The sequence below is a fragment of the Callospermophilus lateralis genome, chromosome 5 (assembly GCF_048772815.1).
Source record: "Callospermophilus lateralis isolate mCalLat2 chromosome 5, mCalLat2.hap1, whole genome shotgun sequence".
NCBI lineage: Eukaryota > Metazoa > Chordata > Mammalia > Rodentia > Sciuridae > Callospermophilus > Callospermophilus lateralis.
Genome location: NC_135309.1, coordinates 34,529,903 through 34,544,677, shown reverse-complemented (window position 1 = coordinate 34,544,677; position 14,775 = coordinate 34,529,903). Strand labels below are relative to the sequence as shown.

The window sequence follows — 14,775 nt, the reverse complement described above, 5'->3', positions numbered from 1 at the left end:
CATTCTTCGAGAGATTTTTTTTTTTTTTTTTATGTTAGAAAGCAAGAAAATAGCATATGTTATTGGTGTTCTGTCAAAAGTTCGAAATAACCTAAAGGGGTTAACTTCAGTATCAAAAAATATTGCTAAGAATTGTTATCAGGAAAGGATTCTGACTTTATTTTTTAAAAAAAAAAACTTTTCTGCATTTCTAAGATAATTATGTCTGAATCTATTTATCTTTTAGTGTAATAATTTAACACATTTTTCTAACAAACTACCCTTGCATTCTCCATAAAAAAAGATAATCAAGTTTAGGAGTCATGTCTCTTAGTGAGATATTAACCTGTTATTTTAATTTCTTATATTTTTTGTCATATTTTCTTTACTGGGATTCTGTGCACCTTTATACTTAATGTCTTTTCCCTCTTTTTCTGCATTTTAAGATTAATATTTAACCTGGAAAGACATTCATGTTTATTCTGATTGCTGATAGATTTCTATTTACTTTGCCACATTATATGCTATATATATGTTCTTTATTTTTGCCTCATATTGCTTTTGTTCTCTCTCATAGTAAATTCTTTTCTCCCACTTCTCTTCTCCACCTTAGAAATAGGGTATGGGTCTTTCCTTTAATACTACTTCTGGCTGTTTTTAAATGCCTACTTAAAAATATCTGAAATTAGTAGTAGCCAACAATTTAAGACTTTAATGTTAATACTCAAATATGATTTCTGTTGCTCAGTATTTTAGCTTTATTAATTTCACAAATTTTGCCATATGTTATTATTTTATACAGTCATTAGTTGTTCATAATTAATTATGTATTTGGCATTTTACTTTTAATTTTTGTTGTCAAGACCTTACTTACGGGAAACTCATTTTTAAAAATAGTTTGTCCAGTAGATGGACACAATGCCTTTATTTTATTTTTATGTGGTGTGGAGGATCGAACCCAGTGCCTAACATGTACCAGGCAAGTGCTGTGCCAACTGAGCTATAACCCCAGCCTGGGAACTCATTTTTTAAGACACCCTTTGAATTTATTTAGTGAAGCTCTTTTGTTGGTAAACATCTCAGTTGGCACATTGTTTTGTTCTCTTTTGGGAGGGGGGTGTTAAAATTTTTATTTGGTTCATTGATTTTTGGAGGGTTTTGCTGTGAATATAAGTTTAAGGGAAATATCCATTTTTTGTTTATTTGGCTTTGGCTTTGATTTTTTGTTACCCAGGATTGAACCCAGGGACACTTAACCACAGAGACTATCCCCAGCTCTTTTTTTTTATATTTTATTTAGAGACAGGGCCTCGCTAAGTTGTTGAGGCTGACTTTGAAGTGATCCTCCTCACTGTGTCTCTCAAGTTGCTGGGATTACAGGTGTGCACCACAACACCTGGCCTGCCAGTTTATTTCTTGAAGAATTTATACATATTTCCAGAACTTACACATATTTCTTTTCAAATTTCACATATTTAAAAAGACATGGGGACTTAATGTGATGTGCATTTTTGCAAACCCATAGTATTAAATTAACAAAGGTGAATATAATACAGTTGTTGCCTTGGAGAACTTGTTATCTTGCTAGTGAGGTTTTCTTAAATAATGTGATGAGTATGCTTAGTGCTTTAGAGGGGGAAATACCATCCTAGAGTTAGAGGATGGATTGTTTGAAGTGGGTAATGAATAACATGTAGGCTACCAATAAGTTAGCAGAGAAGGAATGGGGTTTTGGGTAGAAGTAATGGCAGCATTTTCAAAGGCCTAAAATAAATACCATTTATAAGAAGTCTGTATGTGCATAGACCGAGCCAGTCAAGGTCTGAGGAGAGAAATGTCTTTTGTGATTGTGGAAGAAATGGCCATTGAGGTGTACCTTAAATGATTGGTAGTGTCCAGTTGATGGCATATAAAGATACAGAGGGAAATAACCTGTTACTTAGACAGGAGAGAATATAAGCTCTTTATTTGGAGAGGCACATGAGTAGTAGTATTGACCTATCTGGTACTACCCTTAAACTCTGCCTCAGCCTCCCAAAACTGAGTAAAACCTAAAACAGAATAGGGTAGACTCAACTCTTTCTGAGAAATCACTGGGAAGTTTTGCATATCATTAAAGTTTTTATGTCAGTGTATTTTTTTAAGGGGAGAAAGATGAGAACAACTTTTCCAAGGTTGTTATATATATTATAAAGTCATGAGTATTCCATGGGTTGGGCGGGGGGCGCTGTGGAGGTGTGCGTAGCTTTGAGTATCAAATATGAAAATTTAAAGTTTATTTGGTAAACATTAGAGTCCCATTGAAGTATTTTAAAACAGCAGACCTGACACTAATGATAAATGATCTGGGTGACTTATCTGACCATGCAGAATAGAATTAGAGAATCCCAGCAGCTGAATCACCAATTAGGGATAGTCAGGACTGAAGTGACTCAAATAAGGGATAGTGATAGTGGAAATGAAGGAGGGGCTTGTACAAAAGAATTGATAATTGAAAAGTGATTGGGCCTAAGATTTGGAAAACAACCAGGTAAGCTGGGAATGTTGATTAGATAGCATTTTGGTGCCTAGGACATATTTTGTAATATTAACAAGAGGTATGACATTAATAGGAAAAGTAGTTGTGGGAGAAAACTGAAATCATCATTTGTCACCTGTGGATATGAGATTAATTATAAGGTATATCTTGATATCAATATACCCTTTAAAAATAGTTCATTTTTAAAACTATTCTTTAGTCTGTGATTGGACAAGCAGTGCAGTCTTGCCTCAACAACATAAGCTTTGGAAATAGACCTCATGCCCGTGCACTTTAATATCACTGTTGTAAGCCTGGAAAGTCACTAATCTTTTGGGGGTTTATTTTGCTTGTCTGTAAACTATAAATGGTAGTATCTGCTTAGAGAGCTATAGAGTGAGCTATACGGTATTTTATACACACATACACACAGTATATATGCTGACTAATTTTAAGTTCTATATAAATGTTAGGGTTTTTTCTTATTCTTTTTTTTTTATTGTTGGTTGTTCAAAACATTACATAGTTCTTGATATATCATATTTCACACTTTGATTCAAGTGGGTTATGAACTCCCATTTTTACCCCGTATACAAATGCAGAATCACATCAGTTACACTTCCATTGATTTATATATTGCCATACTAGGGTCTGTTGTATTCTGCTGCCTTTCCTATCCTTTACTATCCCCCTCCCCTCCCCTCCCCTCCCCTCCCCTCCCCTCTTCTCTCTCTACCCCCTCTACTGCAGTTCATATCTCCCCCTTGTATTATTTTTCCCTTTCCCCTCGCTACCTCTTGTATGTAATTTTGTATAACCCTGAGGGTCTCCTTCCATTTCCATGCAATTTCCCTTCTCCCTCCCTTTCCCTCCCACCTCTCATCCCTGTTTAATGTTAATCTTCTTCTCATGCTCTTCGTCCCTACTCTGTTCTTAGTTACTCTCCTTATATCAAAGAAGACATTTGGCATTTGTTTTTTAGGGATTGGCTGGCTTCACTTAGCATAATCTGCTCTAATGCCATCCATTTCCCTCCAAATTCTATGATTTTGTCATTTCTTAATGCAGAGTAATACTCCATTGTGTATAAATGCCACATTTTTTTTATCCATTCGTCTATTGAAGGGCATCTAGGTTGGTTCCACAGTCTTGCTATTGTGAATTGTGCTGCTATGAACATCGATGTAGCAGTGTCCCTGTAGCATGCTCTATTTAGGTCTTTAGGGAATAGACCGAGAAGGGGAATAGCTGGGTCAAATGGTGGTTCCATTCCCAGCTTTCCAAGAAATCTCCATACTGCTTTCCAGATTGGCTGCACCAATTGGTTTTTTCTTATTCTCTGTCTCCCTCTCTCTGTACTTGGGATTGAATCCAGAGGTACTCTACCACTGAGCTATGTCCCCAGCCATTTTTTGCTTTTTATTTTAAGACAGGGTCTCAATAAGTTTCCAAGGCTGTCCTCAAACTTGCCATTCTCCTTCCTGAGTCTCCTGAGTACCTGGGATTACAAGCATGTACCACTGTGCTCCTTTATTAAAAGATGCTAGCCTTACTTTTGGCTGTTGTCATATACTCAGTTAAAACCAAAGAATAATGAGTAACTTGTTTTTGTTTTTGATTTTCAGCATATCACTGTAAATCATAATCATGATTGTTTGCTAAGTAAAATATGTATGTCATCAGGCCATTTGTAATTAGGTTGACTTAGAAGTTGTAATTATTGAATGTGTAGGTGTAGTTAACAGCCTTCATTTCTGGTAAGTGACTTTACTTAGAGGATATATGTTTATGTGCACAAGAGACTATTTCCTGGAAGGAAACTGTGGTCTCCTGATCTTTTATAACATTGTCTTTAATCTTTTAGAACTCATGAGCTTTGTCCTATACAGACTTTTTTTTTTTTTTTTTTTTTTTTTTTTTGAGGCAGTTTATTGCCAGAAGTAAATGAAGATTCCTTATGAGCCTGATAAGACTTCATAGACTGTCGGTAACATGGAAAAATTGGGTGTTTAATCAGAAATGTGAACATGTGTTTCAGGTAGAGAATTCTAAAGATAATGAAGATAGTTTTCTACAAAGAGAAATTCCTGCCAGACAGTCTCGACGAAGGTTTCGGAAAATAAACTACAGAGGAGAACGCCAAACCATAACTGATGATGGGGATGTTAACAGCTATCTTTCTGTGAGTATATTTGGGGATGTTTCATGAAACTTATTTATTTTCCATATGAAGTGAAATTTTTATATATTTTTGATAATATCAACACTTTAGTCTCTATGTGTAAATAAAAGGGGAGGCAAATACATAATTTTTAAAAATTCTTCTCTTTGATTAAATCAGAAATATTATCTGGGAATCTTGGTTTTGATTTTGCTTTTATTCAAATATTAAAGCAGAAAAGTTGTTAATTTTCTGACACATTTGTGATCTTTCTTTTTATTGCTTGAATATGGTGTAGATAGATCAGAATCCTATTTGAAAATTCAGGTAATAAAATGGGGAGGCTTTTTTTCTTTTTTTAATGCTGTAAGACATAGTTCCCTTGAAATGTGGGACAAATATGCAAAGTATACTAGTGTCAAAATATACAATTGTTGAAGGTATGTTTTCAAATGCAAATATTAAAAAAAGAAAAAGCAGATGAAATATTAACTTGTAATACCAGAAAAATATAAGTTGTTTCTTCAGAAGTCTTTAAATTTTGTAATTGTAGATAGCTTCTTTTTTTAACTGCTGTGTTTTAGATAAAGAAATAAAGGATAATCCAAGAATAAATAAATTCATGAGTGGTTTTCAGGAGGTGGTTACATAGAATCAGTTTTCCAAGGAGTCCTGATTTCTTTTCCTCTTTTGTTTGTTTTATTTAAATGATAATAAAGGTTCATTTTGGAGGAATAGATGATTGGTAGAACTCCTAAGAGTATCTTTTTGGTTGTTGGAAACAGAAATGTTGCCTTTCTGTGTTAGGAATAAAAAAGATGATTAAAATAGTTGTTTACTGGAATAAGTATTCAATTTAAAGCAACTTCTAAAGATTTTTCTCATGTTTGCCTCATTTCATTGATTTAATGTGTTCTGGTTTTGATAGTAAATAATACCAGTTCAAAAACTTATTACCACATTCAGAGCTACCCAAGGTTCATTTTCTCCTTCAATTTTTTCACCATTTTTTTTTTAAATTATCAGATTTTATTTAGCATGCCAATACAATTTATCCTGGTAATAAATTAATATGTAGTTATAAAAATGTTTGTGCATTTTAGTTAGGAAAATGCTTTTTAATATATAAAGTATACGCAGATCCTTCAAACAGCCGACTTAATTTTCAAACTCAGAAGTGTGGTAACATCGCTGATGAAATTGGGAGTTTCCCTATAATTCATGATTCAGAAGTTTTGAGTTTATCAAGGTTTCAATTGCCCTTTCCATTCTGGCAATCCCCCACACCTGAAATGAGAACTGATAGCTGAAAACGTTGATCCCATCTCCTATACCTGTACAGGTGAGGGATCCACTGGCCTGGTCTCAAGACCCCAGAGCTAATCAGACAGAGATTGGATTAAATCAGTTCACAGAGGTGCTCCACAAATGTCTGTGGGGCTAAATAAGGCACAAGCATCACTCAGAACTCCAATCATACCTGAAAAACCTTGGTTTTACTTTCTGCTTACTATACAGTTAATTCTTGTTATGTTCTGTTATAGTTCTCAAACTTAAACACAGTTGCTTTAAAACAAAATCATTCCTATTATTGCAGCATTATCAACAATCACTGACTGCCAATGCTGTTTGTATTTCTTTTCTCCTGGGATGTTTAAACTTGGGCAAATTTTCTTCCTGTTCTATGCTCACAGTAGACCCACACCAAGGATGTCTGTTCTTGCTTGAAATTCATTGGCAGCAGAGAAAGTTTATATATAGTTAGTACCATCTAAAATGAGGTTGAGACAGTTCATTTCTCTTTGCAGGTCACTGCCCACTAGAGTTAACTTGTATCCTGCTCTGTTCATCTGAGCAGTCACTTTGCTTTTCAAAGTTGTGTGGATTACTTCTGGGCTGACAGTGTTCCAAGCAGCAGTGAGACTTCTCATCATGTCACAAATATGCCATATAATGTACGAAGTATATCTAGCATATAATTTTTGATTTGTTATGTCTCAGCCTAATGGTTGAATACAGCCATGCTAATGCCAGATTTTTTTTTTAAGTCCACTTGTTTTAATTTAAACTTCCAAAGATTGTGTGAGTTTATTTATCAACCAGTATAGAACACTCATACCCCAAGAAGCTTTTCTAATTGCAGGAGCCATACCTAAAACAACTTGCCAGGTATGGGTGCATTTTCATATAGACAGCAAAGTTGTGTTTATAATGGAAATTTTTTCCAATTTTCTTGTGATTCTAATTTCTTGCTACTCTCAGCACTCTAGCAAAGAAAGACTAATAGTCTATCTTCATATATTTCTCTTACTCCCTAGCAACATTTCTTTGTAGGAGTGCATGTTTGGTTTGGTTGCATGCTGTAGAGGCTTATTAGATGTGTCCACATGGACATATTTATTCAGAACAGGCCTCCCATTTTTAAGTTCATTCTCTATTGTAGATGCTTTACTTTTTAGGAGTAGTGACACAATACTGTGATAGGCTAAAAGCACTGGAACTCGCCACAGAGACTTGGCATTAACCTCTCTATGAAATGCAATTTCATTAGTTTTATCAGAAAATAAACAAAAATCAAGATACAAAAATATGTGCTTTGATCTGGTAAAATAGTTAAAGCATTCATTTACTAATTTGGCATGTTTAACTCCTCTTGTTGTTAACAACTTTGCTTCCTTCTGATTTTTTTTTTTTAATCTTGTCATGATTTTTAAGGAACATAAGGACTCTCCATTTCTTCAATCATTTCACTGTAGATTTTTCTTCCTTATTCACTAACCTTCCTTATTCACTACCACAATAGAACTCTGTGCATGAAGTGTAACAGAAAAAACATGCTGAACAGAACCTGAACATTCTAATAATAGCAAGACTGGGGAGACTGGCTTGGTGAGGGAACTGGAAGTGCAGTACTGATGAAGGAACAAATTTTAAGTTAGAGTAATAAAGCTGATGTCAAATTTCAAAGAAAGGGCTAATTTTAACCATATTGGTTACTAATTAAAAATATATCTTTTAAACTAAGAAATCCTAATGACTGAGGTAGATGATGCTGTTATCAGATACTGAATTAGGTTTAAGGTATAAGGGAAAGAAAGCACTGATATAAAATTATCTTAAATTCAGATGGATAATTAAGAATGCTTCCAATTCAACATCCTAAACATGAAATCCAGGTATGACCTATCTGGGGCTCACTGTTCTATTTGAAGATGAACTCAGCAGTTGGTGAAAAGATCCACACGGTAACAGAATGGCAAACCACAAAACAGTTGTCCCCGTGAAAAAAATCAGTTACTCTGCATTTGATATTTCCACCTGGGCTCATTCTCAACTGTTCAGGATGTGGATTCCTGAAGGTTTCTTCAGCATTTAACTAATTCTTTGTTGGTTGAAGGGGCCGGGACTGTTTCTCCACACATAAATTGATCTTTGTCATAAATCACTTTTATAATGAGAGAGCAGCTAGGACACGTTGCCACGTCTTCCCCATTCTCCAAATCTTCCTTGGTGATAGAAAAGTTATCCCCACATGGACAGGGGTAGAAATACGTTTCGGAGTCCTCGTCATATTGGAAGTCCTCGATCTCCACCTCGTCGTGAAACACTGCCATGGGGTCGTTGGGGCCGGCAGAGGGCAGGTGCCCCAGCCGTCTGACAATGCCTCTGTTGGTGAAACTTCCCCAAAGCCGGCTGGGACCCGGCTCCGTCACCACCACCATTTTTTTCTTTATAAAATAAATTTCGTATCACTGTCTTGTTTTACCTTATTACAGTCACATTTCTGTCTGTATTTTAAAAACTAAAAAACATTCTCACCGTCCAGTTATATAACCATTGATGACATTTTATAGATTTTTGGTTAAAGGCTTTTCAGCATGTAGTTTGTTTTCACAACTTTCAAAAACTTAAAATATATAATGTTTTGTAACTTTTTAAACAATATATAATCTCAACATCTTTGAATGGTGATAAATTATTTTTTCAGTACTTTTTTTTTAAATGGACACAATATCTTTATTTGTCTTATTTATTTTTTATGAGGTGCTGAGGATCAAATCCAGTACCTCACAAGTGCAAGGCAAGCACTCTACTGCTGAGCTATAACCCCAGCCCCCAGCACTATTCTTTTTTTTTTCCTTTAATTTTTATTCATTCCTTTTAGTCATACATGACAGTTGCATGTATTTTGACATATACACATGGAGTATAACTTCCCATTCTTGTGGTTGTACATGATGTGAAGTACACTGGACATCCAACAGTATTTTTTTTAAAACTTTTATTTTTTTTTTATTTATTTTTATGTGATGCTATTTTATGTGATTAAACCCATTGCCTTCACACATGCTAGGCAAGCACTGTACCACTGAGACACAATACAACTGTAGCCCCAATGCTGTTCTTAATGATTGCCATAATTTATTTGGCTTCCAATATTTGGTTATTTAAATTGTTTCTAGTTTTTAAATTTTTAAAACACATTTAATTTTGGTTAACATTATTAATTGTACATATTAATAGCATTCATGCACTGATCAAATCCAGTCACTGTTTATCTGCCCACTTTTTACCCACTCTCCCCTCACCTTTCTCATCCTCTAGCAATTACTATTTTACATTCAGATGAACTGTTTTAGCTTCCACATGCCTTATTTCACTGAAGATAATCAAATCCTCCAGTTCCATCCATTTTGCAGCAAAAAAGGATTTTATTTTTCTTTATGACTGAATAATACTCTAGTGTGTGTGTGTGTGTGTGTGTGTGTGTGTGTTTAACATTTTCTTTATCCATTCACCTGTTGTTTGGTACCTAGGTTGAGACTGCATATCGTAGCTATTGGGAATAGTGCCACAGTGAACAGGGTTATGGTCATACAGGTATCTCTTTGGTATGCCTTTTTCCTTTTCTTTGTTTACTTACCCAAGAGTGGGGATAGCTATATTATATTGTAGATCTATTTTTAGTTTTTTGAGGCACCTCCATACTGTTTTGTTGTTGTTGTTGTTGTTTGTTCTTTGTTTTTTTTTTTTTTTTTTTTTTTTTTGAGGCACCTCCATACTGTTTTCCATAATGGCTATACTAATTTACATTTCTACAAAGATGGTATGAAAGTTGCTTATTCTCTACATTCTTGTCAGCATTTGTTATTTTTTGTCTTCTTGATAATAGCCACTCAAACTGGGGTGAGATGATAGCTCATTGTAGTTTCAGTTTGCATTCCCTTAATGGCTAATGATTATTGAGCATTTTGAAAATACATTTGTTGGCCATTGGCATTTTTTCTTTGGGGAAGTACCTATTTAGATCACTTGGTCCATCTTTTAACTGAATTACTTGTTTTTAGTTTTCTGTTAAATATTTTGAATTCCTTATGTTTTCTGGATAATGATTCTCTATTAGAGGAGTAGTCAGCACATTTTCTGTCATTCTATAAGTTTTCTCTTCACTCTATTGATTATCTGCTTTGTTGTATAAAAGCTTTTTAATTTCATGTAATCCAGTTTGTCTATTTTTTTGTTGTTGTTGCTTGTTTTTAAGGTCAGATGTAAACAGTGGATATATTAATTCCTTGAAATGTTTCCCCTACATTTTCTTCTAGTAGTTTCAGAATATCAGTTTTACATTTAATACTTTGATCCATTTTCATTTGATTTTTATACAGAGCAGGAGTTAGGGAACAATTTTCAGTATTTTGCCTGTAGATAATCCAGTTTTTCCAGCATCATGTTTTTCGGCCTTTATCAAGAATCAGTGTTTACTGGGGTTAGTTTAGTGGTAAAGCACTTACCTAGCATGTGTAAGGCCTTAAGTTTGATGCCTAGGACCACTAAAACATAAGACAAACAAAAATACATAAATTAATTTGCTGTAGTTACATAAATTTATTTCTGGGAACCTTATTCTTTTCCGTTGGTATATAGATTTTCTGTTTTTATGCCATTAGTATCCTGTTTTGGTACTGTGGCTCAGTAGTATGTCTTTTTTAAAATTTATTCTAATTTGATATTTTTGATAGCAGAATGTTTATCAATTCATATTATACATATATTCAACAATTTTTTATATCTCTGGTTGTATACAACATAGAGTCACACCATTCATGTCTTCATACATGTACTTAGAGTAATGATGTCCAACTCATTCCTCTACCTTTCCTACCTCCATACCCCCTCTGTAATATGTCTTTAAATCAGATATTATAATACCTCCAGCTTTATTTTTTGTTGTTGTTGTTGTTGTTTTGTTTTGTTTTGTTTTTGTACAGGGTCTTCTATGGTTCCATATGAATTTTAGGATTTTTTTTTCTAATTTTGTGAATAATGTCATTGGTATTTTGATAGGAAATAATGCATTGAATCTGTAAATTGCTTTGGGTAATGTGGGCTTTAACAATATTAATTTTCCTAATATACGAACATAGGAGGTCTTTCTAATTTTTTATCTTTTCCTCAATTTCTTTAATTAATGCGTTATAATTTTTATTTTCAAGGTCTGACTCTTCATTGGTTAAATTTATTCCTTGGTATTTAAAAAAAATTACAACTATTGTGAATTGGATTGCTTTAATGATTTCTTTTTCAACAAGTTCATTATTGATATATAGAAATACTATTTATTTGTATGTTGATTTTTTTTTTAATTATTCTACAACTTTACTAATTTCACTTATTCTTATAGTCTTTTGGTGGAACTTTTAGGCTTTTCTGTGTAGAGAATTATATCATCTGCAAATAAGAATAATTTTACTTCCTTCTTTCTATTGAATATGGTTATTATTTCTTTCTCTTGCCCAATTGTCTCTGGCTAAAACTTCTAGAACTATTTAATAAGATCAGTGAAAGTAGGTGGACATCATTGTTTAGTGGAACACTTTCAGCATCCCCCCCTCCTCCATTCTTTATGATTTGGATATGGGTTTGTCATAGCACCCTTTATTATGTTGAGGTATGATTCTTCTATACTTGTTCAGAAGTATGTTGTTGTTTTGCTTTGCAGTGCTGTATTAAGACCTCACATTTGCTAAATAAGTGCTCTACATCCTTAGCTCTTTTATAAATTTGATTTTAAAACATAATCTTACTAAGTTGCCCAGGTTAATCTCGAACCTGTGGAACTTGTGCCTCAGCCTCCCAAGTAGCTGAAATTACAGGCATGAGCTAAAATGCCTGGCTCATTCCTGGCTTTCATTGTGAAGAGATATTGAATGTTTATTGATTGTCCTATGTTGAACCATCCTTGGATCCCTGGGACAAATCTAACTTGATTGTGGTTAAGTGATGTTTTGATGTGATTTGAATTTTATTTGCTAGTATTTTGTTGAAAATTTTTGCATGCATGTTCATCAGGGATATGGATATAAAAATTTTCGTTTTTTATTGCCACCTGATTTGGTTTTGGTATCAGGCTGATGCTGGTCTCATAGACTAAATTCAGATTGGTTCCCTCCATTTCAGTTTTTTGGAGTGGTTAGTTCTTCACTAAATATCTGGTAAAATTCAGCAATGGAGCCACTGAATCTAGGCTTTTCTTTGTTGGGAGCTGTTTTTATTATTGATTTAATCTCATTACTTGATATTGGTCTGTTAAAAGTTTTTAGATTCAATTTTTCTAGGTCATTTTTGGCCAAAAATATATCCATTCTCTTAGGTTTTCCAGTTTGTTATATAGATTTTCATAATAATTCCTAATGCTCTTTTTTGTGTGATATAAATTATTACATCTCTTTTTTCATTTCTGATTTTATTTGGGGCTTCTTTTTTTTTCTTGGTTAATCTAGCTAGCTAAAGGGTTGTTGACTTTTGTTTTTTCAAAAGACCAACCCTTACTGGGCATGGTGGCACTCACCTTTAATCCCAGCACCTTGGGAGTCTGAGGGAAACAGGAAGATCACAAGTTCAAAACCAGTCTCAGCAAAAGCGAGGCACTAAGCAATTTGGAGAGACTCTCTCTAAATAAAATACAAAATTGGGCTGGGGGATGTAGTTCAGTGGTTGAGTGTCCCTGAGTTCAATCCCTAGTACCAAAAAAAAAAAAAAACTCTTTATTCAGTTGATCTCTACTTCATTTATTTCTTCTCTGATCTTTGTTATTTCCTTCTAATTTCAGGGTTGTTTTCACCCTATCCCAACCCCCCAGGACCCTGAGATGCGTTGCTAAGTTGTTTATAATTTTTCTTGACATACTCTAGTTCTGTTTTACTGTGGTCAGAGAAGATATAGAATGTGATTTCAGTGTTCTTGAATGTTAAGACTTCTTTTGTGGCCCTAATATATGCTCTATTCTAGAGAGTTCCATATGCTTATGAAAATGGTGAGTGTTCTGCAGTTATTGGATGAAATGCTCTGTCAGTGTCTGTGTTAGGTCCATTCAGTCTGTAATATAGTTTAATGTATCTTTATTGTTGTTGTTTTGTCACTCTATTCATTGATAAAAGTGGGGTGTTGAAGTCCCCTACTATCGTTGTATTGGAACCTGTGACTCCCTTTAGCTATTATTAGCTAATAATGTTTTGTTTGTTTTTTTTAAACTGCGTGCTCTGGCATTAGGTACATATACATTTACAACCATTTTATCATCTCTTTTTTTACTTTTTATTTTGAGGCAGTGACTCTACCAAGTTGCTGAGGCTTTCACTAAATTTCGAAGTCTGGCCTTGAACTTGTGATCCTCCTGTCTCAGCCTCCCAAGTTACTGAGATTACAGGCATGTGCCATCATGCCTGGTCTATCTCAGAGTTTTTGTCTTCATATCTTTTTTGTCTTATGTAAGCATAGCTACTCCTGGTCACTTTTGGTTTTTATTTGTGTAGAATTTTTCCTACACATGAATTTCTTATAGTGAGTTTCTTACAGGCAAGACATCATTGAGTCCTTATTTGTTTGTTTGTGGTTTGGTTTGGTTTCATTTTTAATGCATTCATCCAGTCTTTGTCTTTTATTTGGAGAAGTTCATTTACATTCAAGATTATTGTTGATTTTTGTTAGTTTTATTCTAATTGCTTTGAATATTCATTTTTTAATGGGTTCATTTTGTGATTTGGTAGTTTACTGTATTGGTAAGATTTGATTTTTTTCTGTTTTGTGTGTCAGTTCTTCCATTTTCGTACTTTCATGTGTTTGCATAATGGTGGTTATCTTTCTTTCACTTCTAAGGACTCCCTTAAGCATCTTTTGTAAGGTCTTGTGGTGATAAGTTCCCCCTAGTTTTTACTTTATTCATTTCTGAAGAATAGCTGTGCTGGGTATGCCTGTAAGGTATCTGCTAAGAAATCTACTCTTAGTCTAATGGGGGTCCCCTTAAATGTGACTTGGCAATATTCTCTTGTAGCTTTTAGAATTCTCTTTCCTTGTACTTTTGAATTTTTTGGCAAGTCGTGTCCTTGTGGATAAGGACAAGTTTATGTCCTTGTGAAGATCTTTTCTATTCATGTCTTTGGGCCCTAAAGGTCTCCTATACCTGGATATCCATATCGTTTGCAAGATTTTTTTAAAGATCATAATATGAACAACTTTAAATGCTGTTAGCTGGTTTTTTATAACACTTTTTTTAAAAAAAAAAGAGGTCTTGCTATGTTGTCCAGTTTGGTTTTGAACTCCTAGGCTCAAACAGTCATATGCCCTCAACCTCCCAAGTAGTTTACTACAAACAAATGCCACTGTGCCCAACCACAACATTATTCATTTTTAAAAAATTAATGTTACTGTATTTTTTATACCTTTGTTTTATTTATTTATTTATATTTATGCTGTGCTGAGGCTCAAACCCAGTGCCTCACACATGCTAGGCAAGCACTCTACCATTGAGCTACAGCCCCAACCCCACATTATTCTTAAGGATTACATAATACTCCATTATAAAAATGTGCCATAATTTATTTATTCAGTTTCCACTGTTTGGTCATTTAATTGTTTCTGGTTTTTCATTATTATTATTATTATTGGGGAGGGGGAACAGATGCCAGGGATTGAACTTAGGGGCACTCAACCACTGAGCCACATCCCCGGCCCTATTTTGTATTTCTTTAGAGACAAGTTCTCACTGAGTTGCTTAACACCTCAATTTTGCTGAGACTGGTTTTGAACTTTAAATTCTCCTGCCTCAGCCTCTCAAGCC

General features: G+C 34.2%; 2 protein-coding genes across 8 annotated transcripts in view; one reads left to right on the top strand and one right to left on the bottom strand.

Moving 5' to 3' along the window:
• Nucleotides 1-14,775, top strand: part of Rapgef6 (Rap guanine nucleotide exchange factor 6) — a 214,685-nt gene that overhangs the window by 82,332 nt on the left and 117,578 nt on the right. For all 7 annotated transcript variants that reach the window (XM_076856438.2, XM_076856440.2, XM_076856436.2 and 4 more), the window contains exon 6: nucleotides 4,536-4,679. In XM_076856438.2, coding sequence (XP_076712553.2) covers nucleotides 4,536-4,679 — 144 coding nt within the window. The remainder of the gene's footprint in view (nucleotides 1-4,535; nucleotides 4,680-14,775) is intronic.
• On the bottom strand, nucleotides 7,809-8,346 carry LOC143399043 (diphthamide biosynthesis protein 3). Its single transcript, XM_076855756.2, has one exon. It carries the CDS (start codon nucleotides 8,270-8,272, stop codon nucleotides 8,024-8,026), a length of 249 nt encoding a protein of 82 aa, XP_076711871.1. The 5' UTR covers nucleotides 8,273-8,346; the 3' UTR covers nucleotides 7,809-8,023.

Excerpts from the sequence above, each read along its gene's own strand:
- LOC143399043 (XM_076855756.2), bottom strand. The coding sequence starts at position 8,272 with ATGGCAGTGTTTCACGACGAGGTGGAGATCGAGGACTTCCAATATGAC.